Genomic DNA, 18,749 nt, shown 5'->3' with positions numbered 1-18,749 from the left:
TCTGAATTAAAGTACAGACTCACAGAAGTGAGCTACTGGGAACCATACTTTCACATAAAGATGGGAGAAAACAACAGTGTAAGAACGATATGGAAGTTCTGTGTACTCTGAAACCTTATACTGAATTTTCAAGTAAGGAAAACAACACAGAAAGCTTAGGTTAAAACAAATAAAGAGATGTTTGTGAGTTTGATTTTCAAAATACTTGCAGACTACCAAAAACACTGTACACTTAATTTTAAGCAGTATTTTCTTTGAACATTAGCAACCCTCTTTGAGATCTCTGCTAATTCTGTTATTACTCATGATTTTGTTTTAATTTCATGTTTCTCTATTTAATTTTTTTATTTACTAGAGTTCCTAGAATGAAAATGACCAAGTTGATATATCAACAGTTTAAGTATTAATGCACTGGTAAAAATACTATGTAGGAATTTCCAAAGCTGGGTAAGGCATCTATAGAAGACCTGGAGAAATCCCAGTTAAGCTTCTGATTTGTAAGATTCAATCCATCAACATTTCTTATTTTGTGCGTTTATCATAATAAAAAAAAATTACTAAGAGTGCTGCAAGTAATTGCTGCAATTCAAAAAATTTTCATGTTTTAAGCATGTTCTCTGCTAGAAGACCACCAGCAGAATTCTGTGAAGAAAACAGCCTTCACATGCAAGTCTCAATTTCCTCCAATTAAAGAAAGGTTTTAAACCTAAAAAAAAAAAGGCAAAGAGGAAAAGCTGACTGTTGTTGAAAGAAATATTAAATACTTCTTCAAAGTTCACTACAAGAAAGTAATGTTTAGTTATTACCCTTGTGCTGCTGTGACACTGACAGTTTCATTGTAAGTCTGGCGCCAGCACTGTTCACCATTACCAACCAAGAACCGTGTTTTTTCTGAGGTCAAAACATTTGAAAGCTGAAGTCTTGCAATCCCTAGAAGCAAGTCTTTGGTTGTTTTATCCTTGTGCCACAATTCAACCAATAGAGGTAGTCTGAAAAAGCAAATGATCTTCATGTCAGTGATCAACACACAAGAGGAAGACTTCATGAACCTACCAGATCACTACTGGTCACAAGAGTAAAACAATAATAGAGGCTTACTGCCTTTCACTCAGAGGAATGTCATTAATGGAGTCTGTGTATTTTCCACCACTTTCTCATCAATACTCCAATATTTCTGAAAAGCTATACTGCAATGAAAAAGACTAATATTAACTTTAAAAATATTAGACCTAGACAAACTTCATTTATAATTACCTATAAATATTTCAGCTCACTCACAGAATAAATCTGTGCCTTCTCTTTCAAAATACTACTATTTTAATGATTCATTCACTGCACATCTTAATCCCTGTCAAAAGGGATGGTACTGCTTCTGGAAAAACCATGCCATAACCCACAGTGAAGGTGTACTCAATTTCTTGGGTTTCAGCATTTACAAAGACATCAGAGGTCATTATATATTAAAATGAGATAAATGAAAAAAAAATTATCAACTGAAATAAAACTACTTAATTAGAAATGTTAAAAACCTTTAACTTAAAGGTCTAATGCAGCAGCATGCAATGATTCTGGCCTATGGAAGTACTGAAGTGTCAATGGTTTACAGGCAGGTTCGGCCCGGTTCTGTGACGATTGGTGCGGGCGACCCACGCCAGAGGAAAGGGGAAGGGGGAAAGGGAAAAGGGAGATGGGCCTAGGAACAAAACAGCAGCAACGATCTGAGGAGGAAAGTTAATTTACTAAATAGATATCAGAAAGCAAAATAACACAATATAATACAATATAATTGGAATTGAAGCTAATAAATAAAATGAGCAAGAGAGAGTATCTGATAAACCGAAGACCTTACGCTAACGCTGAAGGCAGACGGCAGCGAGCACCCACTGCTGAGTCCATCCCAAAGGAAAGAGAGTGTCCCGTGACCACAGACAGTTTTTATCTTTCCCTCTGAGTGGAAGAACTAAAAATGCAAAGCATCGCACAGTCCTCTGGGGAATGTAGTTCTTCTTCTCTTCTGAGACAAGTATACCCATAACTATCCATGATCCATAGAGCTGGAGCATTAACTCTATCTCAACGCACTACATGATGTTATGATGTGGAATACCAATAACAAAAATCATAAAACCATAACATCAAGAAAAAAAACAAGAATTTGAGAGTCTCTGTCTTTAAATGTAAGTAATGAAAGAAATTGAAAGAGCAATGTATTAAATGTTCAGTGACAGTAGCATTTTGATTATTTAGTAAAGTACTCAAACTGAAGATCTTCAGTCAAGCATTAGAAACTTGTTAGTTATAATGAAGAATAGAGAACACATTTACTATAATTAGGACAAGAAGAACAAAAGTTATCACCTCAAGAATATGTCTTGAAGCTGATGAGGTGTAGTTGCAAAGTGAAATACACAGTAGGACTGGGGAAGAAAAACTTCCATGTTCTTTCTGATTTCTATAGGAGGGCTTGTCATAATAGGTGCTGCACTGCCAAAAAAGGGGTAGGAGTACCTAATAAAAACAACAGCAACAGCAATAAGTTAAAAAAATAATCACATCTATTAAACTTAATTTCTTCAGAAAGAAAAACTAACTAGTGGAAACTGCACAAATATATGCAATAGTAGAACTTATCTCTGAAATACTGAGCTCTCATTTACTTCAGTACTAGTGCAGCTTCCTTTATATTTGATGTTATTTTGACAAAAAGCTTTCAAAATCCATATGGGTGTTCAGAAACATGAATTAATCTTTAGTAATAGTAAAATTCGATTTCTCTGCACAGTTTATAAAATAACCGAAGAAGAATTAAGTACTATACACAGATATGCCTTGTTACTTGAAAACATTTCTAACTGTTTATAACTAAAATTGGTTCAACTGCAATAACAAAGTTTAAATACACTCAGTGTCAGAACCACTTGAAAATTTGTTTCACATTTTATTTGTTTATAATACCCACAGTTCAACTTACTAAAAGGAAAGACCTTTTACAGGTACGACTGAATGTGTACTGAAAGTACTATGTTGGCAAATTCAGGGTGTGATGACCAAGAGGCCAGGAACTTACTGAATTTTGATTTGCTTGAACTGAAAATGCCTATTTACTTGACATTAAAAAGCTGTAAATTAACAGAAAAGTTTTACATTCCACTATCTATTAACTTTTGAGCCATAATTTTAAGGAAATACTAAGAGAAAAGAAGTTGGTAAAAAAAATCACTGGAAGAGTGAAAAATAAAAAGATGAAGTTAAACAAAAACAAACTGAATGCTGATGTGAGGGCTTTAGTACCCTTACTTTTAATTGGCACTTCATCTTTAGTTCTTAGTTCTCTAACTCGTTCAACTTTTCCATGCCAACTTGTGCTCCCTGAAGATTACACTCCAGAAGCACTCCCATATTTATCCATCATGTTTTACAACAGCAACAAATTGATCTTTATGCAAGTGCTCCAAACTTACTGAGGCTTTGTTTTTGCTTGAGGCACAGCATTCAAGAATCCAAGAGCTTGCCTTTTCTTTCAATTTGAGGAACCAATGTAACAAAAATAGCTATTTCTTCCTATTAAAGTTTGCTCACTGTATAAAAAGGCCATCAAACCCCTAATGCTAATCAAAATGATAAAACATTTACTGCACAAGTTCTTCACTTTAAGAAAGGAGTGTGTATTTTAGATTCAGTATCACACAATCCATTAGTAAAACACAACCTCTTTCTGGTACGGACATGAAATGCTACAGAAGTTCCGCCTTCTATCAGTTGGAAAGTCAGAAAGAGAGAAAGCGAGTTATTGATATTCAGATGAGCAATTTAATAAGAATTCCAGTGCAGGTAAAGTGCTACATACTGTCTTTAACTCCCTAAGAAGTCTGAAGATAGACTAGTTGAACATCCCAAAGCATTCAGCTAAATGAAAGTATATTTCATCAGGCGGCACACTGATAGCAATTATTCAGACTTCAAAAATAAAAAATAAAAAGAAAGAAAATCACTCTGCTACTAGGAACAAGATAAACCAAAACAAATCATACCTTAAAACGCAGTTTACTGGAAAACCAACTTCCAGACTACGAACACTTCGTAAGTCTACTGAAAAGCAAAAATGGTGAGAGGCCGCTGGAATAAGAATCTTCTGTGCTGATGCAGACTCAGAACAACCAGATGCACACACAGAATTGGGCTGAGGTGCAATCACTGGAGCATCATCAGCTGAAATCACAAGAGAACACGCACATTTTTAATAATTTGTTCTGCCCAAAACAACAAAAGCACTAAATATATGTCTCATTTATTATGTAAGGGCAAATAAATGACTACCTAAATGATTTAAATTCCTTGTAATATAAACTACTACTATAAAATATAGCCACTCTAAGTTACTGCTTCTAAAATAAAGAAAAATAAAACTAAGGAGAATACATTGGAAGATATTTCTCTCTTTCCTTAAGCTATGTAAGCGCATATTACTGGAAAGTCTGAACTAACATCTAAGATACTGCACCACTACACAGAATCAAGGGAGAATTTAGTTCTTACAGTTTCTGTAACAGTTGCTAGCAAACCTGAGTGCACACAGGTGTTATTACAATAATGATAATAAAATCTGTATTTTATATACATGTGTATATACATACACACAAAGTAAGATTATTTGTGACTTCTTTAGTTTTAGACTGTAAAGGACAGAGAACCAGAACTATTACAATGCTCATATAAAGAAGCATAAACTTTTGCTCCCATGCTGATGGTTCATGATTGAATTAAGAACTGAAGTGGTGCAGCTAAGACCATAACATGTATATGTTCATTCAGGCACACACTGATAGGATAGGATTGTCCGTACCACTATTTGGTGAACAGAAACTATACTGTGGTAAACAGAAACTATACTGACAGTAAGGGGCCTGTTCAATTATAAAAGTTAGTCACAAGTATTTCAGATTTATCAAGTCCCTGAACTGGGACCTTAGCCTCCTCACCACCTCCTTCAAGAAGTAACAGGTGAAACAACAAATTTTTTACAGATAAGAGTCTCCAAAAAGGCATCCTCCAAAAACTAAAGACTAAAGCAGACAAAAAGGGCAAGATCTGCCAGCTGATCTACTAATTGTTCTTATCTTCCCTCTTCATAATCTTCCAAGATGTTTCTGTTATTGCAATTAAAAAAACAATACATCATTGCTAGCATCAATTTTCTTTCTGCTGGTTTGTGGAGCATTTCTTTACATTAATAATACAAAGGAAAAACTTCAGAACTTCAACATCAGCTAGTCAACATAATGCGGTAATGAAATTAAATCTTTTGAGTCACTTAGGTAACAGGCACTAAATTGCTTTGTGTAATTAAATGGACAGGAAGAACTTTGAGGCTTTTACAGAGAAGAGAACAAAAATGCATAGAGTCTAAAGTTAAAAAATCATTTGAATTGCTACTATATTTACATTATCTTCACTGTAATAACATTGATAAACTATTTTGCATTACCGGAATTTTGCAGACCTGATAACAGTGGTGATTTTGCTCTGCTCTGTGATTGGAAAACTGGGAGCTCTTCAGTGTACTGTTTGTTAACATCTTTGCAAGATTCACCCACTAGTCCTGAAAGATAATGGTGAAGTGACACACTTTTCACCTTGCTGGAGCACTATGAGAGTATTAACTGCATTTTCTTAACCATTCAAAATGGTTTTATAGCTCATAAAAGTTTTGATACATTGAATGTAAAAGGATTTAACCTTTGCTTTGGCAAGACCTGTTAGGATTAAAAGAAATTTTCCAGAAATAGCAGACAAATATTGAGAGAAAATTTTCCTTTACAGAACAGGATTTCTTTAGGATTAACATCTCTTTTGTTGTATGAGATGTTGCATGCTAAGTAGTTTTTAAGCAAACAAGCATTTTCTTTTGAGAATTATTCTATCTTTATATTTTATTCCCTTTCATCTCAAAAACAAAACCCCAAAAACAACCAAACCTCAACTGCTTGTGTTTCTTCCCCAACCTGTACGCTTTGTGTAGCATAGGTTTTAGTTTTTATCATTTATTATGCCACAAAGTACATTTAAACAAACAAACAGAAACCCTCTTTTAAAAATTCTCCATTTTCCTTATCTTTCTGTTTAATACATTCTTTAGACCACTATGACTGAAGAAAACATTTTCCTCCTGAGTTTGTATCAAACCTCACCATTCTCAAATTCAAGTAATTTCAAATGGTCTACGTCTTGAAAAGGAATGCCGGATGCATCTGTAGCACTTGCAATCCAAACACCAACAAATCCTCAACCTGATTCTTTCAAATGTTTTCAAGAACTAGCACTTAATCTCACTGTCACTCATCCTGCTTAAGTAAATTTTACTTGCCAAAGATTTATGGCGATAAATAAGTAGTACATAACCCAAGACTGCTCAGCAACTAGGACCAACAAAAACAAACAAAAACCACACACGCATCACATACCAGTTTCCTTTAGTTCTGTCCCTTTTTCAAACTTCAAACTTTCTGCTTCACTTTCTGTTGCTTCATCTTCTACTGGAGGAGAGTGGTCAATCTGAGATGGGACACCCTGGGATCTCTGCTGAAGGCCCTTTGTTTCTCCACCATTAGGTGAAAGAACTTTCTTCGGTAGTTTAGGTTCACTTGGAACATTGGTAGGAATCAAATGCTGAATTAAGTGAGAGGGTTTTCTTATTAATCACAGCATACATGGAAAAAATTCTGACTACAGTAAGTCTGAGATTACCTTTCTCACACAGAAAAAATTAAGCAATGAAAGTACTCTTCATGTAAAGCAACTTAAGTCTTGTTCTGTTTTTCTGTTACATATTTAACTATCAAATACAAAGTTTTTAAGCATGAAGCTGTGCAACAACATCTTAACTAACACAAAATCATCTTAACTTCATCTTAAATAACACTGAAAAACAGGGAGGAACAGCTGACATGCCTGAAGGCTGTGCTGCCCTTCAGTTGGACTTGAACAGGCTGGAAGGTTGGGCAGAAAGGAACCAGATGATGTTTAACAAAAGCAAGTGTAGAGTCTTGCACCTAGGGAGTAATAAGCACATGCACAGGTACAAGTTAGGGGATGATCTGCTGGAGAGGAGCTCTGAGAAGGACCTGGGTACCTTGGTGGGTGACAGGCTGAACATGAGCCAGCAGTGTGCCCTGGTAGCCAAGAAGGCCAGTGGGATCCATTAAAAAGAAAGTGGCCAGCAGGTCAAGGGAGGTGATCCTCCCCATCTACTCTACCCCGGTGAGCCTTCATCTTGAGTACTGTGTCCAGTTCTGGGCTCCCTTGTACAAAGACAGGGATCTCATGGAAGGAGCCCAACAGAGGGCTACAAAGATGATGAAGGGTGTGGAACACCTCCCCTGTGAGGAAAGGCTGAGAGACCTGTGGCTGATCAGCCTTGAAAAAAGGAGACTCAGTGGAGATCTGATCCACGTCTATAAATACCTAAGGAACAGAACGCAAATGGATGAGGCTGGACTCTTCTCTGCAGTGCGTAGCAATAGGACCAGGGGAAATGGCCATAAACTGATGCACAGGAAGTTTTGCACAAATGTGTGTCACAATTTCTTCACAGTGCAGTGATGGAGCAGTGGCACAGCTGCACAGAGAGGTGGTGAAGTCTCCTTCTCTAGAAAGATTCAAGACTCACCTGGACACCTACCTGTGCAACCTGGGCTAGGGAGCTGCTTTGGCAGGGGGGTTAGACTTGATGATCTCTAGAAGTCCCTTGCAACTCCTACAATTCTGTGATTCTATGAAAATGACTAAGTTATACCTGGACATTTAAGTGCTCTTTTTGTAGAACTACAGATACTCCAACAGTAGGAGCCGTATCCAGAGGCAACTGTGTCAGTTTTTGTTTAGCTCTATTTGGTGGAACAAGGATAAATGCTCCTTCTATTGCCACAGGGTGTTGATCAAGCTCCACATTTCCTTTCTTCAGTAATCCAGACAGGGGAATTCCAGTGCTTCCAAGGGACTGGTCACCACAGCAAAGATGAATCTGTATATGTACAGAAGTACCAGGAAGGAAATGACGTATGTATTTCCATATGTATTGCTCATAAAAACCTTCATCCCTAGGCTACTCCCTATATACTGAGAACTAGTATTCTGAGCAGTCTAAGAACAGCTATGAAATTTCAGTGTTGAGCTGGCAGGATTTGCCTAGTGTTATCATAGCAATGGATCAGCAAGTGCACACTGACTTCTGAGGACAATCACGTCCCCCCTTCTGGATGACAAAGTTATTAGCGTGTGCCTGTTAATTACAGATTCATGGTCTTAAGGTATAAGCATACAAAATGCATCACTCAGAAACAAATAAAGCAATTTATTTGAAAGTTCATATTTAGACTCCACTTAAATAATTAAGCTAAAATGGCTTAACAGAAATAAGTAATCATACTCTTAATTCTTGCTAAGTCTATGTTCCTTTTTCAAACTTTAACTCAACTTCTCCTACTTTCCAGTGTAATATTTGTTCATATCAATAGAAGGATATAAAAAAGTGCAATTTGTTTTCCTCAGCGAAATTTACTTTTTGAAACTTACACATCAGTTTCACATTCCCCAAATAAAAGCCACTTCTGTGCGTTAGTTTTTTTAAGCAAACCAGAACACTGTTGACATTTAATACATCTAACAGATTAATACATATATGTTCATACACCCAAATTTGCAGTTTAGCATTAGACTTCTTTTTATGGGAAAAAATTATATTCAAATTAAGGATCAGAAAAAATCCTTCTACTACTGTATCCCAAATTTTGAGAAGCTGACTCAGAAAAAGTCAAAAAAGCAGTACATCAAGAAATGGACCTCATAAGTATTGCTGAAAGAACAGTCTTTTAACTTGATAGAAATTCAGCACAACTGTGCCCACGTGTGTGTATATATATATATGTGTGACATACTTAATATTTTGTTTCAAGATCATCAACTAAGATGAAATCCCAAATACATCCCTATGTTTCTTCAAAAATTAGAAGAATATCTCAAGCTCAGAGAAAAAAAAATCTGAAACGAAGTTACAGTAACATTTTTAAACTAACCTGGTCACAAAACTAGAGTTATCCGTACAAGTTTAAATGCTATAATCCATTAAAGAACAGGCAGAAGAGGATCTTTAGAGAGCAAGTCAGGATACGGACCTTTTATTTATAACATTGTTGTATTTAACAGCTACGTTTCAAAACCGTGTTCTACCCTCAGAAGCACTGACGTACTTGTAGTCACTTAAGTGTGATCCAAGAGCAGTTCCCTACAAATTCTTTCAATACTTCCCAATCTTTAAAGGCACAGCTGAAGATGAGTATATCTTACAACACACTGAATATGGCTGCAGCATTTTTAAAACAGCATTTGGCTAAGAGATGGGAGGAAAACCCAGACCCCTCTTATTAGTCACACTCACACTGTGATTTTAGAACTTATTCAAGAGGTACAGGAGCATGGGTGGCAGATGGTCAGCTTTCAGGAGGTCCCAGAGCTGAGAGCCCACAAGGATGCCACATTACTAACATTATTGTTTTGCAGCAGCAACTTCCACCATGACACACAAACACCAAATTATGCTATAAGCCACCACAACAAAGAGATTGCATTCTCTCTGAGCAGAAAAACTTGCTAGTGTTTCCCCCATTAGCATTAAAAGGAAGTTACATTTGAGCCAAAACACTGTAATACAAGGAAGTTTTGAAAAAAAAAATCTAGTTTCAATGCAAGCTAAATTCTATTTCTTTTATTTTCTTTATTTCAGCTATTTTCATTCACATTCGAGAAGACACCGCTTACCTGCAACTTCGACTGCGCACAAAGATAAACTTGAAGGACATCAGCTGAACTACGTATTCGAACAGAAGCTCTTTCTGGTTCAAAGTTAGGATTAATCAAATCAGTGAAAGGTTCATTTGTTACATCATTTCCCAGTAACGAGTAGTAGAAAAAAAACTCAGGCTGACGCTCAGGAAGCTTCACAGTACTAGGAACTAACTAAAAGATAAGTGAAAAAGAGTAATGCATCGTTGCAGTTTCAGTGCCCGAACAGAACTTTGATCTTTCATCTGCAATTTAACACCTAAGTACTACATAGTTTTAAAACTTCCATTTAACTTATATTAATTCAGTACAGGGACGAGGCTATTTGTTATGAGACGAGAGAACAAAAAATTCTAACTAGAAATGAGCCGTGGGAAGGCAAAAATACAAGTGTAGCACAGCATTTCTTCAAAACTAAACTGGACACAAACCTGTTCCAACTGTGAGGCAAACGCAATGGTTACAGACAAAACAAAGTAGTCTCTACAATACGCTGCTGGTCCAATCTGATGATAGCCCTCTTCTTCATTCAGTATTGGTACAATATTTTTAGGATCTAGTCTAGAAAGAAGGTCAGACACTAAGAGAAAAGAGACAAGAAGTAAGTTACAATGTTATCAACTGCAGCAGGAATCTTCTTTATAATCATAATCTTTCCACATAGATGATAAAGAACTTGATAGCTGGTTCCAAAGTATTTGAGTATAAAACAAATCTCTAAGCACATGTCCCGTTAATTCCAAAGGTGCCGTGATTTTTTTAATAATCATTTTCTATTCAGGGGTGACATGTATTATTTTGCTCACCACTGGAAAGAATGATAGAGCATTTTTAATGTTAAACAGATGTGAACTTTATATCATTAGGTAGCAGTCTGTTACGTTTTCTTTCACTTGAGAGAAATGAAAAACAGGAACTGGACATATCACACTATCCAGCTGTCAATGGGAGAATGATGTTTCACTTTGCAGACCTCTGGAATGTCTCATTTAAAGAGTTTTCATCTGGACTCTTCACTGCATAAACCAACAGAAGCTTGCATTATAGGCTTCATAATTCTGTACACAAACCACTACTTTCCTGTGTATTTCCTAGGTCTTGCACAGAGAGAAGTGTGATTACAGCATGTCAGGTAGCTCCTCCATGGTCACTGCTTCTAATCTGTCAGCCTCCAGCAATGCTAATGTACTTCATATAAAGAGGGCTGTAGTTATTTGATTTCTGTTTAAGTTAAAATGATGCCACTGAATATACAATGGGCTATAGGCCAAGCAGCCAACTCACAGTAAGAAAAAACATTCATTTGCTCACCTACAGTTTTTTAACACAAGGCAAATACAGTAACTGACAAAATACCCTTATGTATCCCTTTAACTTACAATATTCTACAATGTTATGAAATATGCAGTATGCAGACCAGCTTTCACTGCCAATGGCCCCGTGCTTTTCACCTAAAGTTGCAAGATCTTTATAGCCCGAATGCTCTGAAGATCTAAGACTAACTCCAAAACGAAATCTGAACTCTTGTTCAGACTTCTGAATCGCAGACGGGACATTATACAGATGACACTGAGAAGACAATGGACTTAAAGAAACAGCAGGCTCAATTCCTGATGCAAGCAGATAATCACTGAAACTTTGTAACATCTACATTAATGAATCCACTTCCCACCCTGTGAATTTTGAAACTCATCATCAGAGCTAAACATGGACAGAAGAATTGTCAGAAGCAAGGAGGCAAAGTAACCAAAAACTATTATTTCTAAAGCTACACTAAAACAGTACATAAATACTAAGAAAATAATTTATGCATACTTAAGTACAGTTTAGAACAGTAAAGTGAGACATATGGAAAGGAATTAAACAAAATAACAGTTACAAAGCATGTTACACAACTTATGTTAAGCAGAATCATAATCAAGTTAATGCAAATCTTTTAATTGTAAATAATTCACTCTTGAAATATGCGCCTCCAGTTCTCTCAATCTACATCTTTAAAAATAAGGTAGAATGAGCCCTTTAAATCATTTCCCAGTTAACACTACATGGCACCAGTAACAGATTTCAAAGCGCCTCAGACTACAGCAAAAAGTAATAATCCCACAGCAGTGAACCAAAAGGCTCTATTTCAAACACTGGTAAAATTTAGACCACTCACATCAGTGAGGTAAAACTAAAACTGTGAATGAATTCAAAAAAACATCACTACATGTCAGACAAAAGTAGTACTGAGTAATGTAGTGTTTTAATACACACTGCTTAGAACACTAACTTCAAACTTGCAGAAGTCTACTTACTTTTTTTCTCCACTGCACATCCATGACACTGATCAGTCTTGAGATGGAGAAAGAAAGGGAGACTGGCAAATTTGTTTGCCCTAATTCCTCAACAGAAAACAGAAAGTTGAGGAAAGTGACAGCAGGAGGAATTTGCCATATTAGCCAGCATCATGAAGGATGACAGTTTAAATGACCTCTAAAGGTCCTTTCCAACCCCTACAATTCTGTGGTTCTGTGACTCACGCTGGAAGATCACATATGAAGAGAAAAGGAGGAAAATCAGGAAGACATTTACAATGCTTCATTGCCTCCATTACAAACTTCAGTTTATGCAAAATTGCCTGTGCTTTGCTATGAACTTGAAAGGACAGGTGGAGGGGGAATGGAACTTGATGATCCTTGGGTCCCCTCCAATCCTACCCATTTTATGATTCTAAGTAAGCTAAATATACTTGGAACTCCAATAATGCCACAGACACTACTATAATACGGCTCACAAGACAAAATCAGGGCCAGAAATCTTGTGGAAGGCTGCTACTGAAACTCTATTATATCAAACCACAGTCACAGATCACAACAAGCAGATGATTAATTTATAATCATGTTGAAATTACCCTTAGAGTAAGAACAGAATATATTGCAAGTTATGTAAATAAAAATCCACCAGTCTAATGGAGGCTCCACTTTAACAAATGGAAGAAGGCTTGCTTTTGGATGCAGGGAGGTATACCTGTTTTTTGTTTGTTTTAAAAACAAAAGCAGATCAAGTTTCTAAGGAAATTTAAAATTAAAAAGAAAAAACTTTCTCAAAAAGACACAGATACAAAAAGTGACTGAAAAGCACTGAAGAGATGAAGACACCTTCTACTTTTCAATATTATTCAAGTTCTATTAGGTGTTGATGTACTTAACTGATTACATTTGAGAGGAACGTAGAAGAGAATCCAGATCCAGAATTACTGCCAATAGTTAACTTACAGATGTTACTACTAAAACTTGACAAAAACCAAAAAAGTGAGAAGAAAGGCGGACTACTCAACAAATGAATTACTGCACACTAGTTTAGATTTAAAATTGCATCCTGTAAAGAAGCTCCTTTTTTTATTTCTTTAGTTACCAGAACTTTCCAAAGCCTTGAAATCAAACCTGACTGAAATGCCAGTAGGGGTAAGCATGAGTCTCTGATGCTGATTTAGTTAGCCTGCAACTCTGCCCAACTGAAGTAAAGCACCTCTGCTATTACAACATAGTACATTTCCTATACATACATCTTACAGTTACATGTAACACCAATGTTTTATAGTTAGTTAATGCTAAAATACTGTAACTCTGAGTGCTAACAGCATGTTAATCAAGCAATACACATCCAAAACAGAAACATCTTTAATTAAAGCCATTGACATATTACTTACTCCTTCCTTCTCTAGGAGGTGCCTCCTTTGCTTTAAAATCTTCAACCAGTGCTTTAGAATCAGTTTCCAACACAACGCCTACTTTTATTTCAGATTTAAACTTAGCATACTTGTTACTTAGCAAAGGGTACCACTTTGGTGTCTACATAATAAAAAAAGGAAAAAACATTTTCAAAACAGCAAAAATAATAAATTACAGTGACAGACAAGAGACTTGCTCTAGCAATTCTACCTTATTATTTACCTAAAAATACCTTGGCGTTTATTTGCCAAAACATGCTCTATTTTGGATACGCTGCTACACTAAATGACTCTACATCATCATTCCTGGAAGAAGGCCTCAACATTCACTCTTGCATTACCTTGCACAGTAAATAGTGGGAAAGCAAAATATATCATGAGTCTTCTAATGAGATGTGAGAACATTTAATCTTTCAACTGAAACAGTGCAGATTGTATTACAGGGATCATAAATTCTAAGCATGATGTCTTAAAGCTAAACTAGGATCATATCATGACCCATATGAGAGTTATGTTCTGATCAAGCACAACATAAAATCTCATCAAAATTCTGTATAAACAATTTCATTTTTTCCTGCCTTGTTAAGGAGCTAGAACTTCAGAACACCTCAGACATCTTCCACAGATGTCCATTAGAAAAAAACACAAATCACAACTTCACTCTCCAAAGAGTTGACTTAACCACATTTAGTGGCTCAATGAACTACTTTGTTGTTGTTTCTTTTCATCCCCAGCTGATAAGTCTTAACAGTGACTAAATGTCGATTAGAAACATTTCAATTCTCAAATTCTGAAGCGTAAGAATTTTTTCTAATCTACATTCTTAGCTTTTTCATGTTGCAGTAGGCTGTGCAAATATTTTCCATTCTAGTAAGATTAACATGAAAGTACATGAAAAAGACCAGTATGTGACTAAGTAGGACTCACTCTTCCAAAACAACTCAAAATTTATACCTTTGCCTCAATTCTTCTTTTTTTTACTGTCAAAGGACTGTTTTAAAAACATCAAAATTGAAAACTTTATATGTAGGAACATACCTGTTTCTTTTCCTGCACAGCCCTTAAATCAAGTACAACATAGCCTATATTCTCTTTAACCGAAGATAAAGGATCCAATGCAAAACACTGTAGTTTGATAGGCGTACGCTGTAGCCTGCAAGAACAACAGAGTTGAAATACAAAATGTAAAAATTACCTCTGCAATTAGGTCATAAAAACTGATTAACATGTTTCAAGCACATCAATTTGTTGACATTTATGTATGACTCCCAGTCCTCCCAGCAGCCTGTTGCACTCCAAAGTGGAACCCGTCCTGCAGGCTGCTTCCAAAACAGTCATCCTCACCTCAACGCTGGCCACGACGAAGGGCGACGGGCCCCTCAGACATTTGTTGACATTTATGTACATGCTGTAGAAAGTTAGAGACTGAGTTTGCACTCAATTCTAAAAATTCAGGATTAAGTGCCAGATGAGGAATAAATACATCATTCTGATAAGAGAAGTTTTCTGGAGTCTGAAAGTGCCTCAAATGCTATTAAAAAATAAAGCAGTAACAAAAATTCCGTCTTTTCCAAGTGCATAAAATAAGTAATGCAACCAAATTGGAACTCCACGTGTGAGCAAAAGATTGCTGCAAAGCACCTGAATGTTCTTAGAGGTACTGATGTAGTATTAAGCATGAGGAACATTTAGACATCTCTCCCTCTTTGAAGTTAATATAGCCTTTTCACTTCTGTGGCAGATTATAACAGTACCTCTATATTTTCAGTTTGTCATGGTTTTATGATTTTTGGTACTGGTATTCCACGTCATAGCATCATGTAGTGCATTTGGAGTTAAGGAGTTAATGCTCCAGCTCCGTGGATCATCGATAGTTCCAGGTATACCTGTCTCAGAAGAGAAGAAGAACTCCATTCCCCAGAGGACTTTGCGATGCTTTGCGTTCTTACGTGTTTACGCTCAGAGGGAAAGATAAAAACTGTCTGCGGTCACGGGACACTCTCTTTCCTTTGGGATCGACTCAGCAGTGGGTGCTCGCTGCCGTCCGCCTTCAGCGTTAGCGTAAGGCCTTCGGTTTATCAGACATTCTCTCTTGCTCATTTTATCTGATTTATTAGCTTTAATTCCAATTATATTGTATTATATTGTGTTATTTTGCTTTCCGATATCTACTTAGTAAATTAGCTTTCCTCCTCAGATCGTTGCCGCTGTTTTGTTTCTAGGCCCATCTCCCTTTTCCCTTTTCCCTTTCCCCCTTCCCCTTTCCTGGGGCGTGGGTCCGTGGGTCCCCCGCACCAATCGTCACGGAACCGGGCCGAACCTGCCCGTAAACCGTTGACACAGTTAAAACTAACAACTGTTCTGAAAACCAAAACCAATTTCTGTTCTTCTATCTGAAACTTAAAAAAAATATATCTATTTAAAGCAGGTTTCTCAGGCTAGAAGTTAACTGTTTTGTCAGGGTGTACATAAGAAAGCTAGAATCAAATGCTTTAACTACAGCTTTTCTAATCCTTCTTTTTTTTTCTTTTAAGAAGTGTCAACAGAAACTTTAGAAACTTCTAACCGTCTATCTTGCCACATACTGCTTTTGTCTGCTGTAGAAACAAAATGGTAGATCATTTCACAGCTAAAAGAAAGCTTCTAAAAAACATCTACAGAAAGTTTAAACACTGAATTGCAGCAGCTGTAAGGACAAGAAAATTAATCTTCAATCTCCAAAACATAATTATTTCAGGCTTAACTTTCTACTGTTACCTGTGCTGATGAAGTGCCTTTCGATCAAGTTCCCAGGCCAATTCAGTGGCAAATTCTGGCTGATCACTATGTTCCACAGGATCAGTAGCCAGCTGTTCGCCATCAAACTTTGCTTCAACTATAAGCATGTACTTGGGTCGTTTTGGAAAACAGCGTCCTGAAACAGCATGCAATTACCAAACAGCACCAATAAAACAAGTGAGCTCAGATTTTTCATTGCAAACGAATTACAGAGAGATGTATTCACTGCATCTTCTTCAAATTTATTCTGCAATTGTAGTTTTCTTATTTTGAAATGTCTTCTCGCTATTATGAAGCAATAAAAATCATGGTAAGGAACAAACCATTTGAAAAGCACCCAGAAACAGCAAGAGACTAGGTAACAGTTAGCAACCAATAAATAAGCCAAGTAATTGGTATGATTAAATGCTGACAAAGGGAAAAGGTCAAGGCAGTAGGTGGCAAACAGCAAAGACTAAGCATCCTCCCTTCACTGCAAGTTTTAATACCCTCTTACATCAAAATAGCAAACACGATCTCATGAATTACTGAAAGATGTATCCAAGTACATGCTACGATTTTTAAAAATCACTGCTAAATTAAAAGCATGTACAGAATTGCATAGGATTGTCTTGGATTCAGCATTCTTCTATGTTTTAATTAATGATTTTTGTAACAACATGGATGCTTAAAGTTTACAGGCACCACAACAGAGGGAGAGGCTCCATGCATTTCAGAGGACAGGAACTCATTTTAAGTCATCAGCAAACAACGTAAGTGGCCAGAGAAATAACACAGTACTTCATAAACAAAAAGCATTCAAACACGCGCCACAATGAAAGAAACAAACAACCTGCACACACTAATTACACCTCAGCAAGCCTGTTCTGCACAAATATAAGATGAGGCTGATACTAGGCACACAGTGTTAGAGTGGACTAACTGGGGCTGTAAAACATCAGACTGCAACAACAATAACAAAAAAAAAAACATAAATGGGAAGGGCCCTACAAGAAAATTCTCTGCTCATCACCTTCCACCCTCCAACGTCTCGGGTCAAAGCTGAAGGAAGAAGGCTCCAGAGACAGGCAGGGAGAAGTCAGCAGCCGCAGCTGCGGGAGGGCTGAAGGTTTTGCTTTCCACAGCTGGGGAAAGATGACTGGTAGGATGCACGCATCCCCCCTCCCACGCTTACCTTCCAGAACGGAGACAACGATCAGCAGCCTGTCGGCAGCCCTGGACACCATCGCTCCGCTCCGCTCCGCTCCGCTCGGCGGGCGCGACCACAACTCGAGCCCAGAGCGGGAGCGCCCGGCAGCCGCCCACCGCCGGCACTCTCCCGCGCCAACCAACGCGCTTCCCCACTGCACTTCCGTCTGGCAACGGCGGCACCACCTCGCGCATGCGCACTCTCTCGCTGCCGGGCGGCGCGGTGCGCATGACGTTGCTCCGCGGCCGTTACGTTCTGTGTCCGCGTCGGCTCCCGAGTGTGCTGTGGCGGCCAGCTGCTGAAAGGGGGCGGATTGGGGCTACGGGGCTGGCGCAAGCGTACAGTTGGCCTGGCAGGCGCTTCCTTTGGAAAATTGATTTCTCTTGGAATAGTACCTCGTGCCTCATTGGAGACTTTTTCATATCAAGCTGCTGAAATTTATAGCCAAGATAAACCACAGTGTCAGTAAAAAAAAAGAAAAGCTTCCTTTTTTCCTTCTTAATGCTCTCAAAATTAAAGTCACAAGTGCTTTCTTGTTCAAACAACTGTAAGATGCCTCTCTCTGTTCAGGAAAGGTGTTTTTAAAGAGCAGAATAAAGTTAATTAGTGCATAAGTTGTTAACGAATGGGCAAACAACAAATCATTGCAGCAGTCCCATTGATTATGACAAGGTGGAGGTGATTTGGGGGTCGGGAGTTCAGGAGTTGTTGATAAATGCTAACACAGTAATAAACATTAAACTGAATTATTTTAAAGAAGACTTTAGAACAGTCACGCTGTCATTTAATGTCCACTTTGCCTAAGTACCTGAGCTCCTAGTCTTACCAGTGTGAAGTTGTAAAATGCATAACTGTCATAACCGATTACATTGTGCCATTTTCTTCATGCTGAATGTTTATTTCCTGCAAAGAGTTTAGACAGTTTGTTATTAAACTCTTCAAAGCAAATTGGCATCATGTTGACAGTTTGTTTCCCCCCCCCACTCCCTAGGATAGGATTGATCTGCCAGAGATTTAAATCCATGAAATGTGAGGAAAAAGAACAAGCATAGTAATAGGATGGTATGTGTATGCTCTGTGACTTTCACAGAGATTAAAATGGTAATTAAAAAAAAAACAAAAAAAAAACAGATGCAGTCAGTCAGATAGTTGGATGATCCCAGTGGGTTCTTTTGGTCACCTGTTCAGAGGACCCCTTACTTAGCTTTACCTAAAGATTTACAGGATGTGTAA

The 18,749-nt window shown here is 37.4% G+C and overlaps 1 protein-coding gene across 1 annotated transcript in view; it reads right to left on the bottom strand.

Annotated features, from left to right (window-relative positions):
* Window positions 1–17,565, bottom strand: part of CEP120 (centrosomal protein 120) — a 40,228-nt gene extending 22,663 nt beyond the window's left edge. The window contains exons 1-12 of the mRNA XM_065744319.1: window positions 17,502–17,565; window positions 16,307–16,463; window positions 14,588–14,702; window positions 13,529–13,670; window positions 10,269–10,417; window positions 9,814–10,011; window positions 7,793–8,020; window positions 6,462–6,666; window positions 5,486–5,599; window positions 4,032–4,209; window positions 2,359–2,508; window positions 807–989 (exon numbers count right to left, since the gene is read on the bottom strand). Coding sequence (XP_065600391.1) covers window positions 807–989; window positions 2,359–2,508; window positions 4,032–4,209; window positions 5,486–5,599; window positions 6,462–6,666; window positions 7,793–8,020; window positions 9,814–10,011; window positions 10,269–10,417; window positions 13,529–13,670; window positions 14,588–14,702; window positions 16,307–16,463; window positions 17,502–17,553 — 1,871 coding nt within the window. The 5' untranslated portion in view covers window positions 17,554–17,565. The remainder of the gene's footprint in view (window positions 1–806; window positions 990–2,358; window positions 2,509–4,031; window positions 4,210–5,485; window positions 5,600–6,461; window positions 6,667–7,792; window positions 8,021–9,813; window positions 10,012–10,268; window positions 10,418–13,528; window positions 13,671–14,587; window positions 14,703–16,306; window positions 16,464–17,501) is intronic.
* Between the last annotated feature and the right edge of the window lie 1,184 nt (window positions 17,566–18,749).

The sequence above is a fragment of the Cyrtonyx montezumae genome, unplaced genomic scaffold (genome assembly GCF_038088225.1).
Source record: "Cyrtonyx montezumae isolate F1298 unplaced genomic scaffold, pur_monq_1.0 scaffold_30, whole genome shotgun sequence".
Classification (NCBI taxonomy): Eukaryota; Metazoa; Chordata; class Aves; order Galliformes; family Odontophoridae; genus Cyrtonyx; species Cyrtonyx montezumae.
This window is presented reverse-complemented; position numbering and strand designations above follow the sequence as displayed.